This window comes from Trachypithecus francoisi, unplaced genomic scaffold (genome assembly GCF_009764315.1).
Source record: "Trachypithecus francoisi isolate TF-2019V2 unplaced genomic scaffold, Tfra_2.0 Contig00054, whole genome shotgun sequence".
In the NCBI taxonomy this organism is placed as follows: Eukaryota; Metazoa; Chordata; class Mammalia; order Primates; family Cercopithecidae; genus Trachypithecus; species Trachypithecus francoisi.
The window spans coordinates 680,743-705,106 of NW_022680465.1; the positions used below are offsets into that span (position 1 = coordinate 680,743).

The 24,364-nt window shown below is 45.2% G+C and overlaps 2 protein-coding genes across 5 annotated transcripts in view; both read right to left on the reverse strand.

Moving 5' to 3' along the window:
• Positions 1 to 2,609: 2,609 nt before the first annotated feature.
• TIMM8A (translocase of inner mitochondrial membrane 8A) lies at positions 2,610 to 5,930 on the reverse strand. Of its 2 annotated transcripts, none has more exons than XM_033215315.1 (2): positions 5,473 to 5,930; positions 2,610 to 3,615 (listed from the first exon to the last, which is right to left on the reverse strand). In XM_033215315.1, exons 1-2 carry the CDS (start codon positions 5,602 to 5,604, stop codon positions 3,454 to 3,456), a joined length of 294 nt encoding a protein of 97 aa, XP_033071206.1. In that variant the 5' UTR covers positions 5,605 to 5,930; the 3' UTR covers positions 2,610 to 3,453. The 2 variants fall into 2 exon arrangements, with proteins under 2 accessions (XP_033071206.1, XP_033071276.1); XM_033215385.1 differs by having other exon boundaries at positions 2,610 to 5,342; positions 5,473 to 5,899.
• A 461-nt stretch (positions 5,931 to 6,391) lies between these two features.
• BTK (Bruton tyrosine kinase) overlaps positions 6,392 to 24,364 on the reverse strand; it is a 37,534-nt gene continuing 19,561 nt past the window's right edge. For 2 of the 3 annotated variants that reach the window (XM_033214543.1, XM_033214619.1), the window contains 14 exons: positions 19,419 to 19,547; positions 19,030 to 19,097; positions 18,101 to 18,288; positions 17,621 to 17,683; positions 16,876 to 16,930; positions 16,201 to 16,280; positions 15,894 to 16,021; positions 15,102 to 15,176; positions 14,375 to 14,546; positions 13,639 to 13,855; positions 12,227 to 12,291; positions 11,464 to 11,582; positions 10,786 to 10,943; positions 6,392 to 6,896 (listed from right to left, as the gene is read on the reverse strand). In XM_033214543.1, coding sequence (XP_033070434.1) covers positions 6,825 to 6,896; positions 10,786 to 10,943; positions 11,464 to 11,582; positions 12,227 to 12,291; positions 13,639 to 13,855; positions 14,375 to 14,546; positions 15,102 to 15,176; positions 15,894 to 16,021; positions 16,201 to 16,280; positions 16,876 to 16,930; positions 17,621 to 17,683; positions 18,101 to 18,288; positions 19,030 to 19,097; positions 19,419 to 19,547 — 1,589 coding nt within the window. In that variant the 3' untranslated portion in view covers positions 6,392 to 6,824. The remainder of the gene's footprint in view (positions 6,897 to 10,785; positions 10,944 to 11,463; positions 11,583 to 12,226; positions 12,292 to 13,638; positions 13,856 to 14,374; positions 14,547 to 15,101; positions 15,177 to 15,893; positions 16,022 to 16,200; positions 16,281 to 16,875; positions 16,931 to 17,620; positions 17,684 to 18,100; positions 18,289 to 19,029; positions 19,098 to 19,418; positions 19,548 to 24,364) is intronic. The other variant, XM_033214700.1, reaches the window with a different exon arrangement.

A 24,364-nucleotide genomic window follows, 5' to 3' on the forward strand; every position in this document is an offset into this window, starting at 1 on the left:
AAACCCCATCTCTACTAAAAATACAAAAATTAAGCCGGGCACAGTGGCTCACGCCTGTAATCCCAGCACTTTGGGAGGCTGAGGCGGGTGGATCACCTGAGGGCAGGAGGTCGAGACCAGCCTGGTCAACATGGTGAAACCCTGTCTTTACTAAAAATACACAAATTAGCTGGGCGTGGTGGTGGGCGCCTGTAATCCCAGCTACTTGGGAGGCTGAGGCAGGAGAATTGCTTGAACCTGGGAGGTGGAGGTTGCAGTGAGCCGAGATCATGCCACTGCACTCCAGCCTGGGTGACAGAGCGAGACTCCGTCTCAAATAACAAAAAAAACACAAAAAAAACACAAAAATTAGCTGGGTGTGATGGCGTGTGCCTATAATCCCAGCTACTCAGGAGGTTGAGGCCAGGAGGCAGAGATTGCAGTGAGCCGAGATGAGATCATGCCACTGGCTTGGAGCAGAGGGAGACTCCATCTCAAAAAAAAAAAAAAAAAACTAAGAAGGAATAATATAGTAATAAATAACATAATACATATAATAATAAGGAAAAGACTAAAGAACCATTCCTATGACTTGAGGTTTTAAGAACACATTTTTTTTATTTTTGAGGCAATGTTTCACTGTCACCCAGGCTGGAGTGCAGTAGCGTGATCATGGGTCACTGTAGCCTCGACCTCCACAGGCTCAGGTGATCCTCTCACCTCAGCCTCCCATGTATCTAGGACTATAGGTATGTGCCACCATGCCCAGCTAGTTTTTGCATTTTTTGTAGAGATGGGTTTTTGACATGTTGCCTAGGCTCGTCTCAAACTCCTGGGCTCAAGCAATCCTCCCACCTCAGCCTCCCAAAGTGCTGGGATTATAGATGTGAGCCACCGTGCCCAGCCTCACATTAAAATTTTGTAGGAAAAATGTCAACAGGAACATATAGACAAAAGGTATATGCATTTTAAAGTCTCATTTTCCTGGATTTCAAAATGCCATTAATTCTTACTACTACTGCTACTGTTACAACTTCTTCACCATGTGATGTTGCCCAAAGAGCAGCCAGACCCTCCTAAAATTAAGTTATATTACATCACTCACCGGTTAAAAATCCCTCAAATGGCTCCCCATCTTGCTTAGTAAAAGCTCAAAGTCCTTGCCATGGTCTACAAAACCCCACATAATCAGTGCACACACACTCCTTGCCGTGATCCACTGCATGCATTTTTCTCCAACCTTATTTCTTTTTTTTTTTGAGATGGAGTCTCACTCTCTCACCCAGGCTGTAGTGCAGTGGGCCATCTCGGCTCACTGCAATCTCTGCCTCCTGGGTTCAAGTGGTTCTCCTGCCTCAGCTTCCCAAGTAGCTGGGATTACAGGTGCCTGCCATCACGCCTGGCTAATTTTTATATTTTTTGCAGAGACAGGGTTTCACCATGTTGGCCAGGCTGGTCTTGAACTCCTGACCTCAGGTGATCCATCCACCTCGGCCTCCCAAAGTGCTGGGATTACAGGCATGAGCCCACCGCACCCGGTCTCTCCAACCTTATTTCTTACCATTCTCTTTAATTTACTTTACTCCAGCCATAATGACCTCTTGACTGTTCTCCATGGCATCATGCATGCAGTTCCTACCTTGGGGCCTTTGGACTTACTGTTAACTCCTGCCTGCAATGTTCTTCTCTCAGACACCCACAAGGTTTAGTTGCTTAGTTCATCCAGGTCTCTGTTGAAATGCCACCTTCCCAAGGAGGCCGTCTCAAACCATCTTAAATAAAATAAGCACACTACATAAATATTCCCTAACACCCTTACTCTGGTTTTTTCTCCATGGCACTTATTACAATGACATATTTATATGTTTATTGTCTACCTCCCCTAACTAGACCACAGGCTCCTCAAGGGCAGGGACTTTGCTTCTGTGCACTGCTGAAATCCTGTCACTAAAAACAATGGCACAGGTATTAATTTAAATGTTTAACTGTATTTTCATCATGATTTAAAAAAATTTCCAGCAGGGCACGGTGGCTCACGCCTATAATCCCAGCACTTTGGGAGGCCAAGGTGGGCAGATCATGAGGTCAGGAGTTCGAGACCAGCCTGACCAACATGGTGAAATCCCATCTCTACTAAAAGTACAAAAATTAGCCCACCACTGCACTCCAGCCTGGGTGACAGAGCGAGACTCCGTCTCAAAAAAAAAAAAAAAAAGAATTTCCTTGTAGTACCTTTATGGGGAAAATCTAACAGGAACTTGAAGCTTTTAGAGATGTTCATTTCCCCAGATTTCAAGGATTTGCACTAGAGGCTCCCAACAAGTAGGTCCATTTTAGGTCTATACTCCAGTCTACAAGGATTTGAAATAAGAAGAGGAGAATCCAGTCAATACAACCCCTACTGTACTCAGGGACTTGACTGCCAACACAGAACTGCTTCCCTTCCCATCTCATCTCAAGGTTCTCTTTTCTCTCAAAAAGGTCAGGAACCCCTGGAATACTGTGCTGTACCTTACACAGAGCAGGCACCCAGACTGACTGACTGTATTTTAGCCTTGGAATCAGCCCATGCTAAATCTCTCCGGGTTGCAGATAATAACTGCAATAGAATGCCTTCTCAATCACAGAGGTGAATCTTATATAGCTTTTATTTCAGTGATCAAAATAATGCAATAAATGGAGTCTACACTAATTAACATTAGGCATGCACCTCTACCTGAAACTGCTGTTAGCTTCTGATTGGCCTAAAGCTTTATAACTTATTTAGGCACATCACTGAATTTTTTGTACCCTGATATACAGGGTAAGTTAACTTCTTCCTTGTGGCAGTCTAGTAATAAGAATTATATTCACTGGCTAGATTCCTTTATAAGTAAAGGCCTCTAGACTCTTAGGCTACCTATCCTACCTTGAGACTATACTTAATATGGATATTTAAGCAAATCATCATATAGGAAAGGGAGATCATCAAGAAAACTGAAGTATACTGTACAAATACTCTTACAGATCTTTTTCTCCAGCACTGATAATCAAACACTAGATAAGGACACCAAATGATTCTTCCCCCACTTCTGCCCTTTCTGATAAACACAAGGATCTCCCCTGAAACCAGAAATGACTCCACACAAATGAGAGATTTTTACGTATGTGGTCCCACTATCAAAATTATAGGAAGCAGTTAATGGGGCTTTGAGAAAAGCATAGTCCCATGTACAGTAATATGCATCTAAATAGAGTTTTCCATTCACCTGTCAATTATTTTCACAAGATTAGCATTGAAAAATACAAGCAAACATATGACCCTCAAGCTTCACACACACAAAAAATTGGTCTTTGTTCATTCTCAGATGACAGGATGTCCCAAGAGTAACAAAAGATGGGAGCCAATCCTCTCATAGCCGTTTCTTCAATCATCCCATCAACAGCTCTTCATTTCTTGAACTACCTTCCTTTTCCAAAGAGGTAATGCTGAGATCAGTCAGAAAGGCTTTCTGAGAAAACTGGCTTGGATTTCTGGGTCTGTTCCAGTCGATTCAAGATGAACTGGCTTGTATCAATGAAGCGCTCAACGCAGTTCACAAAACAGGCCTCAGCCCGACTGTCCAACTTTGGCCCAGGCTTGTCCATGCACTTCTCCTGCTCAGGACAAGATACAGAATCACAAAGGGAACTTGGAAAGAAAAAGACGGTTGGGGGCAGGGGTCCCTTTCTTGTTGCTTAGAGAAAAAAAACTACCTAAAAATAGTATCTGATATGTTAATAATAGTTCACATTTGGCAGCTGACCAAGTATATAGCAATGTTCTCTAGCCTTACATTAAATTCTTACAACAATCCTATGGAATAGATACTATTACAAATCCTCATTTTACAAAGAGGGAAACTGCAGCACAGAAATACTTTGCCCAAAGTCACAGGGCCAGAAAACGGCAGAGCTGGGATATTCCAGAGCAAGAAAATGGCAAAATACAAGTGAAGTAACCTTTCAATGAATTTGGTTGTAACTCCACAATGCTGTTTGCACTAAATGCCTTTAAGTTAACTACAGAATAAAAGGGTGAAAGGATAAATCATTACAGCAAGATACACTAAAACTTACCAAAGACGAAAAAAATCTATGACTTGAGATTCTATAACCTTGTCTACTTAAGCTAGAGATTCTTGAATCCTGTCACGATGAATGGAAAATTGTATGAATTTTCCTAAAGGGTTCATAGCTTATAGGTTTTTTTCCTTTCTTTTGTTTTTTTTTGTTTTTTTCTTTTTTGAAACAGAGTCTGGCTCTGTCACCCAGGCTGGAGTGCAGTGGCATGATCTCACTGTAACCTCCGCCAGGTTCAAGCCATTCTCGTGCCTCAGCTTCCTGAGTAGCTAGGATTACAGGCGGGTGCCACCCCGCCCAACTAATTTTTTCTATTTTTAGTAGAGACAGGGCTTTGCCATGTTGCCCAGACTGGTCTCGAACTCCTGACTTCAAATGATCCACCCACCTCCCAAAGTGCTGGCATGAGCCACCACGCCTGGCAGCTTACAGATTCTTGCAATAGTACTTAACCACACGCCCTACTGTCCCCAAAGTAACCAATCACAGATATTTTTTAAAAAGAATCAAAGCACTCTGGTCCAAGGCAGACCAGAGTTAAGTAAGCATCTGGTAGGTGTCATAATCCGGCAATACCGTAAGTTTATGGGAAAGGGCCTGTGGAAACCAATGACTGTATATAGTTCAAGTTAAGTGGTTCAAAAATTTCGTTCATTATTCTCTGCCATGTACACAAGCCTCAGACCCTCTAATTCCAAGGAAAATTATCCTTGGCCTCTGAATTCGGTGAATTGTGTACATTAAGGGAGAGCTGTCCTTGGCAAGCAGAACACGTTGTCAAGCTGCAAATGCCTTCCACCCTTTTGCCAAAGTCCCCTCACAGGGCAGGCTCCTCAACCTTCAGACCCGAAACGGCTTGGTATTACACAACAATCCAACAAGAAAGCAAATAAGTATGTACGTTGGAAGAGATTACACCACTTTTATAGTTAGTGGGCTGGAGCCACTCATTTCTCAGCGGAGAGGGTTAGAACTAGGTAATGAAGGTAAATCCCGAGAAGTCCAGGAATAGCAGATTCACTGATTCACTGACTCTCTGGGATTCGGGCTGCCAAAAATAAAATCCCAGTACTGGGGACTCCAATCAGTCTTGGTGACCAGCACTAGGCAGCTTCAACCTCGGGTGCCTGAAAGTGCTGGGTGTCCAGTGGCATAAGTCTTCTTTGATACCCAGTCCTCTGCACCAACAAAGCCGAGGTCCGGAATGACAGTCCCCAGAGAACCGGAGTCACCCTTCTCCCATCCGGCTAGGCCACAGGAACCTGAGAAAATCAAGGGGTGCTGCCAGGTGCCTACCCCCTCCCCGAATCCCCGACGTTGTCGCGAGTCCCGCGGTACAAGGACAGAGGGAAAGTAGGTACACCGTTCAGGTCCCAGCCCCAGGCTCCTCACCCAACAAAGTTCAGTCATCTGGTGCACCAGCTGCTGGAAGCGCTGCTTTTGAGTCTCTACCTCGATGAAATGCTGCAACTGCGGGTCCACTGCACCCAAACCCGCCGCGGAGGAAGAAGAGGAGGAATCCATCCCAGGGCGACCAGGCTTGCAGAGACAAACTCCGCACCAACTCGCCGACCTTCACGTGTCTCCGCGACGGAACCGGAACCACAGCTCGCAGCCTCTGGGACCGCCCCCGTGAATGCACTGCGTCGGCGCAAGGCAGGCGCCCAACTCCACCCCTCCGCCTCACAAGCCTTGGCGCGTGTGCTTAGTTCCCGGAGTCGGCGGGTCCCACTCCTGGAGCCCGCAATCCCGCAACCCCGCAACCCTCTGGTTGCGCCCAGCCTTGCGCCTTGAGATCGCAGGGCTTAGTAAGCCCAGAGCCGAGGTGCCGTTGAGATGTTATTCCAAAAAGAAAACAAAGGAGAAAAGGAATTTACTTCAGACCACGTAGTCCATTCCGTGCTGGCCCAACAGCTCCGCCCCTGTCCCTTTCCAAATTGGCCCGCGTTTTCTGAGCTACCAGAGTTGTGCGCTGACCGGACAGCTGGGTCGGTTATTTGGCTATCCTGGGCCACTGGCTTTCGTTTTTTGATGAAGTTTTCCTCTCCTGACGTAGGGAAATGAGACTGGCAGTTTGTGCCCAACTTTCAGATTCATTCAAATAACATTGCATGCCTGCTGTGACAGGCATTGTTTTGGCATAATGCATCCCTGATTCAGAGGCAGGAGTTAACAAGAGGGCTTAAACCCGGAGGATCCTGTCGAGTTCTCAGTGTAGGAATATGCCAAACTAATGCCACACAGCAGCTTTCTGGAATACTGAGATAGGGTGCTTCAGGGAGGCTGCATGATTAATAGAGATACCAAAGACTTTCAAGCTTTCTAGTAATTTTATTTTATCAAAACACCCTCCCCTCCCATCTTTATGACACCATTTCATTCTTGCCAAATTCTGCCCACCCACCCCCATACCCCCAAGCTCTACCAAATGCCTACTCAAAGAGCTGTTGGACCCCTTTGTGCAGCTATTTACATCCTCCCTCCTAAAAAATGTTTTCATCGCAAATTCAGTCTGTCTTAATTCTCTCGGGAAATTTCAGGCACAATAATTTATTGGCCTTTGCTCAGAAGCCGCTGTCCCAGGGAATCAAAGAAGAGAGGCATTCCCAGATGTAGAGAGGGGCCTTTTTGTATTCAGTGGGAACACAAAGGCTCCAGGGCTCCTAAGCTTGGGATTTCCTCTGAGAAAGTTAAATTGGGGCTTGTGGAGAAGAGAAGTAGAATCAAGAAGCTTATTGGCGAGCTCAGGATTCTTCATCCATGACATCTAGAATATTGCTCAGAAGAATTTTGAAAGTGGGACGTTCATCTGCTTTCTAAAACCAAAGAAAAAGTAAAGTGAGAGTGGCCAGAATCCAGAATTCAAGGGAAATGCAATGAGTAAGCAGCAAATGTTTATTAAATACATGCTCTATGCCCAGTAGCATGCCCTGTCGATCACAAAAGGAAAAAAAAGGCCGGGTGCGGTGGCTCAAGCCTGTAATCCCAGCACTTTGGGAGGCCGAGACGGGCGGATCACGAGGTCAGGAGATCGAGACCATCCTGGCGAACACGGTGAAACCCCATCTCTACTAAAAAAATACAAAAAACTAGCCGGGCGAGGTGGCAGGCGCCTGTAGTCCCAGCCACTCGGGAGGCTGAGGCAGGAGAATGGCGTAAACCCGGGAGGCGGAGCTTGCAGTGAGCTGAGGTCCGGCCACTGCACTCCAGCCTGGGTGACAGAGCGAGACTCCGTCTCAAAAAAAAAAAAAAAGAAAAGAAATAGCAGCTGTCCATAAAGTATTTGTGCACTTTTCATCTTTAGTAACTCAGGTTATTAGTGTGATAAGAACAATTTGCAAATTAAACTGACAATCACATTGATCAAAATTGAGGGCAAGTTCATTATGTGACTGTACACAACACGTTCTTATTTTGGATCCTCAAGTGAAAAATGGCTACCAAACAAGTTCAAGTGGTTGGCGAACAGAAATCTCATGTGATAATTTTTAATTTTTAGTGATTAATATTTCAAAACCGGGCCGGGCGCGGTGGCTCACGCCTGTAATCCCAGTACTTTGGGAGGCCGAGGCGGGCGGGTCACGAGGTCAGGAGTTCAAGACCAGCCTGACCAATATGATGAAACCCCGTCTCTACTAAAAATATAAAAATTAGCCAGGCATGGTGGTGCACGCCTGTAATCCCAGCTACTTGGGAGGCTGAGGCAGGAGAATCACTTGAACCTGGGAGACGGAGGTTGCAGTGAGCCGAGATCAGGCCTCTGAACTCCAGCCTGGGCAATAGAACAAGACCCTGTCTCAAAAAAAAAAAAAAAAAAATTGAAAACCACAGGCTGTATCACTGAGCAGGGATTCTGAGTACCTGGAACCTTGTGTTACCACTGTCTGGTAACAAAACGACTAAGGGTTTTTGTTTTGTTTTGTTTTTGTTATCACTCTCTGGTAACACAAAGACTAAGGGTCTTTTTTTTTTTTTTTTTTTTTTTGATAGAGTCTCACCCTGTTGTCCAGGCTGCAGTGCAGTGGTGCGAGCTCAGCTCACTGCCAGCTCCGGATTCAAGCAATTCTCCTGCCTCAGCCTCCCAGGTAGCTGGGATTACAGGTGCATGCCACCATGCCTGGCTAAGTTTTGTGTTTTTAGTAGAGACGGGGTTTCACCATGTTGGCCAGGCTGGTCTTGAACTCCTGACCTCAGGTGATTCACCCGCCTCAGCCTCCCAAAGTGTTGGGATTACAGGCGTGAGCCACCGCGCCAAGCCTAAGACTAGGTTCTTTTTGATGGCCATGGCCCATAAGCCCCCAAGGTATTTAGTATTTAGTGGTTCATGCCAGAATGTTCTCAATCTGTCAGAACCAATGGTCATCAATTTCTTGATTCCTTAATTCAGTGATTCTTAAATTTAGCTGAGTATCAGAATTTCCTGGGAAGTTTAAAAACAGATTTCTGAGTTCTACTCCAGGCACACCTAATGAGAATTTCTGGAGAAAAGGCCCAGTAATCTTTTTTTTTTTTTTTTTTTTTTTTTTGTGATGGAGTCTCACTCTGTCACCCAGGCTGGAATGCAGTGGCAGGATCTTGGCTCACTGCAACCTCCGCCTCCCAGGTTCAAGTGATTCTCCTGCCTCAGCCTCCTGAGTAGCTGGGATTACAGGCGCACACCACCACGCCTGGTTAATTTTTGTATTTTTAGCAGAGACACGGTTTCACCATGTTGGCCAGAATGGTCTCGATCTCCTGACCACGTGATCTGCTCGCCTTGGCCTCCCAAACTGCTGGGATTACAAGCATAAGCCACCGTGCCCAGCCAGTAATCTGCATTTTTAAGAGCTCTTTAGGGTTTCTGATATACATCCAATTTTGACCACTCCTGTAAACAGGCTGTGGATAAAATACCTGTCTGAAATCATTTTTAATTAGCAGAGTAAGAAGGTCCTGGTTGGGAGGGAGCATAGCCAATCACCCTTAATCCTGCATCACACAGGAGAAAGAAGGAGTCCTCCCATTCTGTACCCTTTCTCTGTGATCTGTCATTTGTTCGAGGGAATTGAGCCATGCTCGGATCCAGATATCCACTTTTCACCTCACCAAGAGGGCTCCAGATTCACATATGCACTTGTTAGACACTCTGAAGAGTTGAGCATTTATTTCCTACTAGAAATTTAGGTTGCCAAGGATCTACTGAAAAGTCGAGAAGGCATCTTGGGAAGAACTCGAGGTAAGAGGAGCAAAGCAGTTTAATAGCAGTAGGACAGATTTCCCTATTTCCAAAATACTACACCTACCCACATACCCCACAATGCACCATATTAAAAAGCAAAAACAAAACAAAGCAAACAGAAAAACCCCACTACCTATTTTAGTTCTCTTTCAAGCAGTAGGGGTTTTTAAAAAATCTCATTTAGCTGGGCCCAGTGGCTCACGCCTGTAATCCCAGCACTTTGGGAGGCAGAGGTGGGCGGATCATGAGATCAGGAGATCAAGACCATCCTGGCTAACATGGTGAAACCCCATTTCTACTAAAAATACAAAAAATTAGCCAGGCATGGTGGCAGGCACCTGCAGTCCCAGCTACTTGGGAGGCTGAGGCAGGAGAATGGCATGAACCCGGGAGGCGGAGCTTGCAGTGAGCCGAGACTGGGCCACTGCACTCCAGCCTGGGCGACAGAGCGAGACTCCTTCTCAAAAAAAAAAAAAAAAAAAAAGATCTCATTTAGGACCTCAGCCAGAAACAGTAGGCAGCTAATAAAGTAGAAGAAAGGGTCAATGACACACAAAGGAATGAACAAACTTTCATGACTTTTCTTTTGTAATGCCCATTCACTTGTCTGAGTGCCTCTGGCTGCCTGTTTATGCTAGATGACATGGCCCCACAACACCCCACTCCCTAAAGCTGAGTTGGCATTGGAGTGTACTAATGACACTCTAGTGAGAATTGGAGTGGGCCTGGGAAAGCCTCTGGCCATCGGATGATCGAGGTGCAGGCCAAGGTCAGAGAATGTGTGCAAGGTCTGGCGTGGTGGTTCATGCCTCTAATCTCAGCACTTTGGGAGGCCGAGGTGGGCGGATCACTTGAGGCCAGGAGTTCGAGATCAGCCTGGCCAACTTGGCAAAATGCCATCTCTACTAAAAAGATAAAATTGGCTGGGCACGGTGGCTCACGCCTGTAATCTCAGCACTTTGGGAGGCCGAGGTGGGCAGATCACCTGAGGTCAGGAGTTCAAGACCAGCTTGGCCAACATGGTGAAACCCTGTCTCTACTAAAAATGCAAAAATTAACCAGGCGTGGTGGCATTTGCCTGTAGTCCCAGCTACTCGGGAGGCTAAGGCAGGATAATCGCTCGAACCCGGGAGGCAGAGGTTGCAGTGAGCCAAGATCACGCCATTGCACTCCAGCCTGGGTGACAGCGAGACTGTGTCACACACACAAAAAAATTAGCTGGGTGTGGTCGTGCACACCTATAATCCCAAGTACTCAGGAGGCTGAGACATGAGAACTGCTTGAATCTGGGAGGTGAAGGTTGCAGTGAGCTGAGATCGCGCCACTGTACTCCAACCTGGGTGAAAGAGCAAGACCTTGTCTCAAATATTTTAAAAAAAAAAAAAAGGAAAAAAGGAATGTGTGCAGCTATTAGTCTGTGGCTGAATGGCCAGCTAAAGGGGCAAGTAGATTCAAGGAAATAATTTAAGAGGTCATAAAACACTCACCTCATGCCAACAACTGTACATGATGGTATATACCTTCTCTGAAGCCAGATGAGGCCTGTAGAGACGTAGGCCTTGGGCAATGTGTTCAGCAGTTTCACTGTTAGTAAATCTCTCATATGGCATCTTCCCCAGGGAGTAAATTTCCCACATCAAAACTCCTAGAAGATGAAAAAAAGTGTTAAATTAGTTTGCAGTCTTTTTGGATAGCAGGGTGTCCTAGTCTTCCTAGATCAACCTCAAAGATTAGAATCAGTTGGTTCCCCACTCTGTGCTTTTTACATTTTGCCCAAATTTCTGCTATAGGACTGACCACACTAGATGGAGATCAGTGTCGTACTAGACTATTAACTCCTCTAGAAGAGAGACAGCATCTTATTTGTCTTTGTAGTTATAGGGTCTGGCAGAGTGCCTGGTACATAATCAGTATTCAGAAGCTGTCGAAAACTGAATGAATTGTTTTCTTTAACATGGTTTAAGTTCTAAAAAGACAAGAGATCATGTCCAGTTTAGTTTTTATCCTCAGAAACCCCTGTGGTGGCTGACACACAGTAAGCACTCCCCAAGGATTGGATGAATGAAAGCAAGAACAATCTCTCTGTGGAGGTTGCAAAGTGTGAATTTTCGCATTGCATTTCTTTTCCTTTGAGCTGTATAATCTGTGTAATCTTATCCACTTACCAAAAGCCCAAATGTCAGATTTGCTGCTGAACTTGCTATACATCAGGACTTCCGGTGGGGACCACCGGACTGGAAATTTGGAGCCTACTGAGCTTGTGTATTCATCATCCAGGACATACCTGCAAGGGATCCAGGACTTGTCATTAGGATTTGGAGAGCTTGGTATTTGCTTACATTTTCTTGGCACGGTCACAAGAGTGTTACAAACACACACTTACAGCCTTTCTCAAAAGTCTCTCCTTCTCAACTAGTATCTTCTACAAATGTTACTTTTAATGAATTCCTGTTTTTTATCTGATTGAGCTTTCCTGATTGACAATATGGTTACAAGAAGGATGAAGTGAAATAAGATCTAGTAGGTACTCCCTTCCTCTTCTCTATACCTTTTCTTTCTCTACTCTTCTCCTTCCCTTCCTTTTATCTGCAGTTGTCACTGGGAATTTGATTAAGAAAGAAGGAGGAATGGAATAAAGTCATCAGGATTAATAGATCGAGATAAGGTATTGGGGAAATAGCTAAAAAAAAAAAAAAAAGAGGAGGTAGAGATAAAGGGAGAAAGGGAGGAAAGGGATATGATGATAAAACAAAAGGATGGAAGAGGTGGCTTAAATAACTCAGAGGAAGAAAAAGAATAGAAAGATAGGCAGAAAACACTAGAATGAGAAAAAAAAGAAAAGGAGAGGATTAAAACTATAACACCTACCCATGTTTCATACTGTGCTATTTTTACTTCTGGAGGGAAAGATGAAAAAGGCACACTCACCTGGACAGGCCGAAATCAGATACTTTAACAACTCCTTGATCGTTTACCAAACAGTTTCGAGCTGCCTGTAGTGCAAACAGATACCAGTGAGACTCCGTCCCCAGTACAGAGGTTAAAGGCACAAAGCTTCTGCTGACCAGTAGAATGAAGGCAGGGAAGCCTCATCTCCTTCGACTACAGACACCTTCCCACCTAATAGGAATCTGTTGATGCCACCAAGAAATTTTGATTCATTTCCACCATGTGGAAAGCAACCTGCTGTGTAGTCCTAGGTAAAGCACTGAGGACATACAGAACGATTGCATTCTCATGGGCAATTCCATACCACCCCATTCCCTCACTGGTATGCTGAAAGAATTAAGGGAGAGGCTGAGTGCAGTGGCTCACGCCTGTAATCCCAACACTTTGGGAGGCCGAGGTGTGTGGATCACCTGAGGTCAGGAGTTCGAGACCAGTCTGGCCAACATGGCGATACCCCGCCTCTACTAAAAATACAAAAATTAGCTGGGCATGGTGGCGGGTGCCTGTGATCCCAACTACTCGGGAGGCTGAGGCTGGAGAATCACTTGAACCCGGGAGGCGGAGGTTGCAGTGAGCTGAGATGGCACCACTGTACTCCAGCCTGGGTGACAGAGCGAGACTCCATCTCGAAAAGAAAAACAAAAAAGGAGAATGAGAAGTAGTTTGTTTTGCTTTCTGCTTTTCTGCCAATGAGACTAGGACAATTTGAGCCTTGGCCTGACCCAAAGAAACAGGGGCGCAAACTCTGATGCTTACAGGGGCCAGGCAAGTTAAGCAAGAGTGAAGTGAAGTGGATGGAGATTGCAGGAAATGGAGAGTACACGCCTGGTCTAAAGGAAAGGAAGTGGTTTGTGAGAATGTGGACCTGGTATTTCCAGATGGTCTAGATTTTCAAGAGAAGCTGGAAATTCCAGGGTTTTTTTTTTTTAAGTTAAATGTTTCTTTTTAAGGGTTTGCTAATTATTATATAACATTAAAAAAACAAACAAACAAAAACACACGTGGGCCAAATACATCCACAGGCCCCAGTATGTGACTCTGAAGGAACCAAATGATGACCCCATGACAGGAACAGTCCCATTGGGAAGCACAGTCCCTTCTGTTCCAAATTCAGAATGGCCACTGAAAGACCCCACCATTTTCTTGTAGGTGGTAGAGGGTTGAGGGTGAGTGACGGCTCTGATTCCCACCATGGCAGACTTCATGGAGCTGAGGCTGGAGATATTTGATGGGCTCAGCATTGGGGCAGAGGCACGCCTAACTTACAGTATTTCTAGATAAAATTGAAATGATGGCACCAGCAGCCCCCCTCAACCATGTATGATATATCTTCCATTGCTACTTCCACCCCATCAGCCCTTGGTCCTAAGCCAATTCTTCTAAGGTCCCACCAGGTCTCGGTGAAGGAACTGCTTTGACTCCAGGTATTCCATGGCTTCACAGACATCCTTGCACATCTCCAGCAGCTGCTGAGTCTGGAAGCGGTGGCGCATCTCCCTCAGGTAGTTCAGGAGGCAGCCATTGGCCATGTATTCAGTGATGATGAAGATGGGGCGCTGCTTGGTGCAGACGCCATACAACTGCACCAGCTTCTCATGGGAAAGATTCCTACAGGAAAGGCAAGGATCTAGTCTTTCCCTTTTGGCTCTGCATACTAGCAATAAAGGGGCTGTGGAGGAAGGGGTTGACCTAGTAGTAGAGCATCAGATAAGGAGTCATACCAGCAAGTTTATTTTCCTCTTTTCCACCCTAAATCCCAAAAGTGCTTAATATGTGGAAGTAAGCAGGGATTTGGAGACCATCAATTGAAAAGGAAATGAGTCCAGGAATGAAAGAATGCTAAGGCTAAATTAGAATCTGTCTTTCTCTTGAAAGTTTAATTTTCTACATCTACCCCCAAATGCTACTGAGATGGTACACACCCATGATCACCACTATTCTCAACCAATATCTAAGTCACAGAAACCATTATCTTAGCAGTTAGGACTACCACCAGTTGAAGGTTAACTTCAATCCCTCATCCCAAACCTCTCTCACTGTAAGTCATCTTTAAACCTCAGTGGGTTGTTGTGTGAATTCCTAGACTCCAGCAAATAGATTGAGAGTTGAGTTCGGGCTATAACTCACATCATGACTTTGGCCTCTTCAATGAATTCATCTTCAGACATGGAGCCTTCTTTGATCATCTTGATGGCCACATCATACTGGCCTCTCCATTTCCCATACTTCACTACCCCAAATTGTCCAGTCCCCAGCTCCTTCAAGAAGGTCAGGTCCTTTGGATCAATTTCCCATGATCCTAACAACAAAGTCTTGGTGTGATTCTTTGGGGTCATGAATGTATAATTCTTACAATAGATAAGAATCCCTACTGGGGTAGAAATAGGAAAAGTAGTAAAAGGGAAATTTTTAGAAGTACTAATCTGTGTTTACTTAAGTCAATCTCAGAGACAGGGGATTAACTGGTTAGAGGAATCTGGGAATTTTAGGTTCAAGGTGGCCATAAGGCAAGAAGATAGACTAAGCAACCTCCCCAAATCCCTTTATGATTATGTCAGTGATGGTAGTTAATGAACTCAGGGATAGTACTGAAAATTTTTCCACAATTAAAAATAAAAGACAAAAAGACCCAAGACAACGACAAAGCCCTTTATGAATCTATGTTTTTGCAGTCCCAGTAATAGCCACTAGAGGAAGAAAATCAGTGAATAACCTTTGCTTGGATCTGTCTTGAGCGTCCTCGAGGCAGTTGATGCAGAACAGGGTACCTCAAGGACACTCCCTAAGGCAAGGCCAGCAAAGGTAGTTTTTGCAACTGGCCAGTCCACCCTATCCCAGAGAAATAAGGAGTTACCATATCCCAGGCCTGCCGTGGAAGGTGCATTCTTGTTTTGTTGAGACACTGGATATTTGAGCCTGGATATGAGTCCTGAAACAGAGATAGAGGTCATGCTGTTGGCGTGGTGTAGGAGGTGGGATGCCTCATACTTAAGTGCCTCCTCACTTAAAGCCTCACACTTCTGGTGTGTATCTTTCTAGTACATTTTGAATCCCAGAAGACCTCCGTGAACCCACATATTTCCAGAGGTTTCTCCTCTCACAAAATACTTTTCAGGGACAAAAAGAGAAAATACTAATTGAAATACACCGCCTAACTGAATATATTCCCACCTCCCAGCTGAGGCTTAGCTCACATCCTACCCTCTTGATGAAGTTTTCCCCCATATCCATGCCCTCACTGATCTCTCAGTTTTTAGAATTTTTACAGTGCTTAGAAACTTTCTTCTGATGTTGTCTAACCTGTATGGACCTCAACTCAGAATGTTCCTGTGTTCTCCTCTAGAACTGAGGACATCGCTGAGTACACAGTAGGAACTCGATGAATACTTGCTGATGAATCAGCCACCAGCCTCTTTTGTGTCTTCTCTTAACACTGAGCATCAGTCACCAAATAAAGAGTCAGTCCCTGTTGGGTGTAGGCCTGCCTCTGACCACCTCTTTACCAGCTTCTACCCAATATCACAGGTATTTCCCTTCACAGTGAATTCACACTGTCCTGTGAGGTGGATTCTTTCTCTTATCACCTTATCTTACATTGCTTATCCTGGTGTCTATAACCCCCTTCTCAGTTGCCCCTGGTACTCACCCGCAGAGTTGTGCTGATGGTAGTTAATGAGCTCAGGGATGGTGCTGAAAAGGTGCTTCTCAGCCAGGTAATACTGGCTTTGAGGTGTGGAACACACAACATAATGACGTATCACCCCTTGAGGGTCCCTGAAGAAGTGGATGCTTAGTCAGTAACTTGGGCACAAAGGTCAGCAGAACCCAGGAAGTGAAGTGAGATGAGTTTTGAGTTTCAGAGACAGAGGAAGTGGGACGGGCACACTATCAAGGAGCTATTGGGAGGGTACCCCTCTTCTTTGTCCTCAGGGCCTTGGAATAGTAGCACTCACCCTGTGGATTTAGCAAACACAGACACTGTATATTTGCCAGCTTTGCTGGAGTCTCTGACAATGAAACCTCCTTCTTTCCCCTGAAACAACAAAAAAGAAGCTGTCTGTAGGAGGAAGTGGTGCTCACACCTGCATCCCACCTGCCCAAACTTGAGAGAGAAAATAGAACAACCCCTGATTTTACTGCCAAGTTCCACGCTTGAGCTACAGCCTCATTGCTTTTAATATTAAAAGGTGCAGGCCGGGCATGGTGGCTCATGCCTGTAATCCCAACACTTTGGGAGGCCGAGGTGGGTGGATCACGTGAGGTCAGGAGTTCAAGACCAGCCTGGCCAACATGGTGAAACCCCATCTCTACTAAAAATACAAAAATTAGTTGGGTGTGGTGGCTTGTGCCTGTAATCCCAGCTACTCGGGAGGCTGAGGTAGGAGAATCACTTGAACCCGGGAGGCGGAGGTTGCAGTGAGCCCAGATCGCGCCTCTGCACTCCATCCTGGGTGACTGACAGTTCGTCTCAGAAAAAAAAAAAAAAAAAAAAAAATGGTGTAATTGGGACCCCAGACGATGGTAGCTTTGACACTGCCTTGTCCAAAGGTGGGGGGCAGAACAGGCCCTCAGTTCAAGATCCTCACTTATGCAAGGAGAATGCTGTGTGCTAGTGGTTCCACACTTACCTCTTGCTTTAGCAGTTGCTCAGCCTGACTCCGAGTCATGTGTTTGGAATACCACCTGTGAAGGAGAGTGCTGCTTGAGTGGCTCCTGGTCATAAGCAGATTGGAGGTTACAGCACCCTCCAGGGTTTGTCCATGCCGGTGATTCAGTCAACTCACTCAAACCCTATTTACTGACCATCTGTCACGTGCATAGCACACTGTATCGCTTTCCCAAACCCAGGTTGGCATTGAAGATTCATGGAAATGGAGAGTAGCAGGAAAAGGCAGGCAGCAGGGAATTGCAGGGAAGAGATCAGGGACTGGGGCACCTGAGAACAATCCACTTCCATGATTAGGGAGGAAAGAACAACAGTAGCAGTTTGACATTTTAATTCTTTCATCAGGTCATCAACTCCTTTTTCTTTGAGTGTGATTCTTCTGAATTTGAGGGCATGGTGACCTCTCCAGCTCTCATAAGTGGAGGGTGTTTGGGGGATAAAGGTAAGATAGACACACTAATTTGAGGTGGTGGCATCATTTGATTCAGATGACACTAATTTTAATATATATCTTGAAATAAAAAATGTTGAAAGTATAAAAAAGTGTATATATATACACTTGTGTATGTATACATAATATACCTATATATACACCAGTGTATGTATACATATATACACTTGTGTGTGTGTGTGATATATATATGTATATATGGAGGGAGAGAGAGAGTTCCTCCTGGAAGATTGTGGACTGACATAAACATACTTACTCATACATTTCTATGGAGTCTTCTGCTTCAGTGACATAGTTACTAGGAATATAGCCTTCCTGCCTGTGAAGAAGACAATGTGGCAGTTCATCCAGCATCTCCCCATCCTCCAGGAGACAGATTCATATGCCCACATCCCTGAGCTCAGAACAAATCTCAAATGGAGGTATATGTATCATGCACCTCCCTCAAAGACAACCACGTCTCTGATGTATGGTTAGGCAGTGAGCCAGTGAGGTGCGGAGCTTCTGCACATGTCACATTGGTTATATGTGCCCAACAACAGAGGCTCAGAGAGGTGGTAGAGGCCATGTATAGAGAGCTGCACACTGGGAAGTACTTGGAGGGACAGCATATTCAGTTTGGTGTGGGAAGAACAGTCTTTGATGAGGATGCTGATCAGGGGAATTATGCTGCAGCACTTTTCACGTGTAGGGAATGGGTGGGGACCGGGCTCAGGAAGAGCTGGTGTGAACTCACCCATTTTTATCTCGTGCTCGCCACCATGGTAAGTTGCTTTCCTCCAAGATAAAATATTCCTCACCCTTCCGCAGCTGTAGGTCATTTGCATTCATTGGCATATAATCGTAAAGGGCCACAACCTTTTTCAGCTCACTTGTGGAGACTGGTGCTGCTGCTGGCTCAGGCGGTAGTGGCTTTTTCAAGATCTGTGTAGTTAGAAGAAAAGGTAGGAGGGTTTGTTTAGGTATCAAGTACTCTTCTTTTCTCTCCCAACTCTCTGGCTTACTCAAGACACTCAAACCAGGCATAATAAAATATTACTCAGCAGTCATTCAACAACTATTTTTAAGCACCAGTGCAGGAGTTCTCAGCCTTGCATGCATATAAAGACCATCTATGGAGTGTTTAATAATTCCAATGTACTTTGGGAGGCCAAGGCAGGCAGATCACTTGAGGCCAGGAGTTCAAGACTAGCCTGGCCAACATGATGAAACCCCATCTCTACTAAAAATGCAAAAATTAGCTGGGTGTGGTGGTGCGTGCCTGTAATCCCAGCTACTCAGGAGGCTGAGAAAGGAGAATCACTTGAACCTGGGAGGTGGAGGTTGCAGTGAGCCGAGATTGTGCCATTATACTCGAGCCTGGGCGACAGAGAGAGACTGTGTGTCAAAAAAACAAAAACAATGAAACAAAAAAACCAGAAAACTTTCCATTAAAAAAAATCAGGCTTTGTTCTAAACAGGTGATTGGATTACAGGGTTAAAGATAGAGCCTTCTATCTTTCCACTGAAGAGAAAATCCTAATTAGAAGAACAAATTCCCTGTCTTAGCAAGAATACCAATTAACACTGCCAAGTCCCAGGGTAATTCTAAGACTCTGGAGTGTTCTCAGAGTTTGACTCTAAATTTCCATTTAAGCAGTGGCAGCACCCAGTTTCCCTGTATACCTGGTCCTCCTCAGGCGTTGGGGGAAGAGGCTTTTTTGTCTTCCGGTGAGAACTCCCAGGTTTTAAGCCTGCAAAACAAGAAGCCAGTGATGATATGGAATATACTTTAGGAAAGGGCCCAAGGACAGGTTTGGTTAGGGACTTTGCCGTCCATATTGAGTGCCTTTAGGAAAGTTAGAAAAAGTAGCTAGGCATGCCAGGTCACATAGCTCGGAGAGCAGATTACCAACTGGATTTCAGCCCCCATGTACCTCCTCCCTCCCCCAGGACCCTTTGTTTAGCACCCAAAATGTACAACCTTATGCTATGTCCCTGGCTTGACAGACCCTTGGGAGAGTGATAGAAACAGAGTCAAAGGAGGAAGAAATTACATCGATCAGATATCTTACTTCCATTCCTGTTTTCCAAAATTTGGCAGCCCATAGCATTTTTGGCTGTCTGAGAGCAGCAGAGATACTGCCCATCGATCCAGAAGCAAGGGTGGTATTTCTGAACCAGATCACTATTGTACCGGATTACTGTAGTAGGAGAGAAGAGAGAGATCATGTCTGACATGGAGGAGAAGCCGCCATTTGCATGTTTTCCTCTTTGAGCTTAGTGGTGAACTTCAAACAACTCTCTCCTCCTTGGCCACCCTGAAGGAAAGCAGATCTCAGGACCGGTTGGCTCACATGACTGGCCTGCCTGACTGTGCCCTGGTCCCAGACACTTCCTATGCAGTTTTCTTTAGTGGTCTGTGATGAGGAGTTATCTCCCAAGCAACGAGATAAGACTATCTGATGGCTCTAGAGCCCAATAACAGAAATATATTATCTATGTTTTCCCAGTAGCCATTACAATCTTCCCATAAGGCAGGTATTCATCATGGTGCTTGTTTCCCAGATAAGGGAAACAATGTGCCCAAGCCAATCTCCCCAGCTTGTAATACTGATTTCTCAGTTCCTTGAGTGATCCTTTAGAGATAATTAGCCTCAGTGAGAACTTCTGCATGAGGCTTTCTATATAGAATAGTCAACAGAGCTGATCTCAAGGGCAAATGAAGGTGACTTTGCCTCTAGAATCAACATGATTTGAATCTTCCTAGGGCCACTGAAGTAGACTGAGCTCATTGCCAGAGGTAATACAGCAGCTTCATTTCCCTCATGGAGTTGTGAGGCCCAAAAGATCTCCCAGAATAAAAGTATTTTGCAAAGAATAGAGTGGATGCAGAGAGGAGGAATTAGTATTGGTGTTTATAATACTATGGCATATCAAGAACCTTAACATGAAGTCAATTAAAAAAGTCGGCCAGACGCGGTGGCTAACGCCTATAATCCCAGCACTTTGGGAGGCTAAGGCAGGTGGATCATGAGGTCAGGAGTTCAAGACCAGCCTGGCTAAGATGGTGAAACCCCATCTCTACTAGAAGTACAAAAATTACAGCACGCCTGTAATCCTAGCTGCTCGGGAGACTGAGGCAGGAGAATCGCTTGAACTTGGGGGCGGAGGTTGCAGTGAGCCGAGATTGCGCCACTGCACTCCAGCCTGGGTGACAGAGCGAGGCTCTGTTTCAAGAAAAAAAAAAAAAGAAAGAAAAGTCACCCAGGGTTCGTAGTGTCAGATAACTGAAATAAGCAAAGACAACTGAAATAATTGACAGCAGCAAACACTGGAGCAAAGACCCAGGCTGGTCCAAGAACACGCACATTTGAGAACATACACATTTCAGCATTTACGGCTAAGAAGAATCCCACATAACATCATCATCATCATTATTATTATTATTATCATCATCATTATTATTATTATTTGGAGATGAGGAGGTCTTCCTGTGTTTCCCAGGCAGGCCTTGAACTCCTGGACTTAAGCAATCCTCCCACCTCAGCTTCCCAAATACCTGGGACTAGAAGCACTCACCACCAGGTCCAGTGGCTGGCATAACTTTTAAAAAAAAAGACAAAAGCAAAACAAAACTTTCCACTGTAGAAAACAACTAAAATTCGGCTGGGTGTGGTGGCTCACGCCTGTAATCCCAGCACTTTGGGAGGCAGAGGCAGGTGGATCACCTGAGGTCAGGAGTTCAAGACCAGCCTGACCAATATGATGAAACCCCATCTTTACTAAAAATACAAACATTAGCTGGGTGTTGTGGCATGCACCTATAATCCCGGCTACGCGGGAGGCTGAGACAGGAGAATCTCTTGAACCCGGGAGGCGAAGGTTGCAGTGAACCGGGATCGCGCCATTGTGCTCCAGCCTAGGCAACAGGAACAAAACTCCATCTCCAAAAAAAAAAAAAAGAAAAGAAAAGAAAAGAAAAAGAAACAACTCAAATCCTTAATGACTTGCTAGTCACACTTCATTCACTTAAGGCTTTGCGGGAAAGCCTAAAAGCTTCTAGTAGCCGGTGCATTTTGCAGGCAAATGAACAAAAGTTCTTTTTTTTTTTTTTTAAGAGCCATTTTGATGCTTTTCTCCACATAGATTTGGAGACCATTCTCCCCTGCCCACCCTCACCCTGACTTTTTCAGCACTCCTCTTCACCAATGTACCAAGGACAGAATGGTGGGAGCTGTTCAGATAGAGTGCAGACTATAAGGGACTGCATTGCATAGAGGGAATTTTTTTTTCTTTTGAGATGGTGTCTCACTGTGTTGCCCAGGCTGGAGTACAGTGGCATGATCGCAGCTCACTGTAACCTCCGCTTCCTGGGATCAAGCGATTCTTCTGCCTCAGCCTCCCGAGTAGCTAGGACTACAGGCATGTGCCACCAAGCCCAGCTAATTTTTGTATTTTTAGCAGAGACGTAGTTTCACCATATTGGCCAGGGTGGTCTGGAAACTCCTGACCTCGTGATTCACCCCCACCCCCGCCCCTCAAAGTGCTGGGATTACAGGCATGAGCCACTAGAGGGAATTTTAAAGCAATAGTAAAACCAACCCAAAGTCTGCCTTTTGTTATTACTAAGCACTGGTAGTTGTGAACAATGTCATTGATACTTCTCCCTGCCAGGATTGATTAATCCTACCACATCCACCCTCTGGCCCCTCCCCCCATGCCACTCCCCGTCACCTAGGGATTTGAAGACCCTCAGGTTTGCTCTGTCTTCTGCAGGGCTGGGCACCAGTAGACATGCCAAAGAATACCTAATCGACAACTAGCCACTCTAATAAACTAAGCTTGCTAATACGATAATGAGGGGAAATAAGACTTCTTGCTTTCCCCACCCCTAGCACACTCATTAAGAAACCTCCCTACATTCTCAGATAATGTCTGCCTCTTAAGAGGTCCCTTGAAGATGACACCCCTCTTTTGTTGGCTAATCCAAAGCTGGTATTTCCAGCTACTTAGGAAAGGATCGCAAAAGCAGGGTGTCCAAGTGGGAGGGCTAGGGGAGACTGCTTGCTTCACTAATGCACATGGCCAGCCCTATTGGGAAGCCCTAGTAGTACACATTCTCCAAGTGCTTGATGGGTTGGTCTTTTCTATCCGTATTTATCAGGTTAATGTCTAAAATTCTGTTTCAGGCATACATGAATCATTCCTTTCCATACTGTTTGTTGGAGATTTGCCAATGCCATTCTTCTATTCATTTTGGTGAGGTCAGGTCATTTGCCTACTTTTGAATTTGCAATTAGGATAGGTTCTATTGAGCTTGACCAAACAAAGATTCAAGAATAAGTATAGGCAAATATTTGTGGTGCTGGAACATAGAAGGGCCCACTGCCATATTTAAGGAAATGGAGACAGAGTCTGTGGTCTGTAGCCCTCAGGAATACAACCTTTGCATGGCAAGCACCATGAGAAATGAGAAAATGTGGCAGCTGGATATGAGGTATCTGAGACTGTGCTTTTAAAATTGAGGTATAGGCCTGGTGCAGTGGCTCACGCCTTGGGGGGCCGAGGCAGGCAGATCACTTGAGGTCAGGAGTTCAAGATCAACCTGGCTAACATGGTAAAATCTTGTCTCTACCAAAAATACAAAAATTAGCTGGGCTTGGTGGTGCACACCTGTAATCCCAGCTACTCAGGAGGCTGCGGCAGGAGAATCGCTTGAACGCAGGAGGCGGAGTTTGCAGTGAGCCAAGATTGTGCCACTGCACTCCAGTCTGCATGACAGAGCAAGACTCTGTCTCAAAATAAAGAAAAATAAATAAATAAAATTGAGGTATAATTTACATATAATAAAGTGCACAGATCTAATGTGTATAGCAAACCATATTTTTCCACACCCATTTAACCTCCTTGAGATCCAGCACCTCATGCCTCTTCAGTCAATATCCCTGCAAAGGTAACCAGTATTCTCATGAGGTCCCCTTTTCATGTCAATGATTTCTTATTGGTGCATTTTACCCAAGAGCAGGATAATAAAAACATAAAAGCAAACAAGAAAAAATAAAAAGAGTGGAATAACATCATTATTTTGTGGCTCCTAGGGTGACTCACTATTGACATTGGCAGCACCTGGGACTGTCCTGGGATTGTTAGGACTTGCACCTAAATCTCCCAGCAGTCATGGTATTTGTTGGAAGGTGCCTACTTTTTGGCTCCTGTTGTTAGCCCAGGACGGTTCAATAAGACTGTACCCAGGTGGAACTACTGGGGAAAAAAATGCCTTTGTTGAAACATAAGGGAAGAGAAGGCAAAGATGTGCCTAGCCATACTCCCTGGTCACACTGATGACCCAGCTGAAGTGGTGGTGTTTCTGTTTATTTATTTTGGCTTTATTTTTAGCCTGTTGTAAATTTACTCAGCTAATGAACTTTAAGAGCAGCATATAATCAAGATTGTAAGGTTAATATCTGAGTTAAGAAACCAAGCTTGACTGCGCATAGTGGCTCACGCCTGTAATCCCAGCACATTGGGAGGCCGAGGTGGGTGGATCACCTGAGGTCAGGAGTTCAAGACCAGCCTGGCCAACATGATGAAACCCTGTCTCTACTAAAGATACAAAAATTAGCCGGGCATGATGGTGCACACCTGTAGTCCCAGCTACTCGGGAGGCTGAGGGAGGAGAATCGCTTGAACCTGGGAGGCGGCGGTTGCAGTGAGCCAAGATCATGCCACTGCATTCCAGCCTGGGCAACGGAGAGAGACTCCATCTCAAGAAAAAAAAGAAAAAGAAAGAAACAAAGCTCACAAGCTCACAAGCTCACAAGCTGGATATCCTTATCTTCGGTCATTACTCACCCTTGAATATAGTGGACATTCAATAAATATTTGTTGGGGCAGGTGCGACGGCTCATGCTTTAATCCCAGCACTTTGGGAGGCAGAGGCGGGTGGATCACCTGAGGTCAGGAGTTTGAGACGAGCCTGGCCAACATGGTGAAACCCTGTGTCTACTAAAAATACAAA

Excerpts from the sequence above, each read along its gene's own strand:
- TIMM8A (XM_033215315.1), bottom strand. The coding sequence starts at position 5,604 with ATGGATTCCTCCTCTTCTTCCTCCGCGGCGGGTTTGGGTGCAGTGGAC. Across the intron at positions 3,616-5,472 it reads AGATGACTGAACTTTGTTGG|GAGAAGTGCATGGACAAGCC; the intron begins GTGAGGAGCCTG and ends TGTCCTGAGCAG.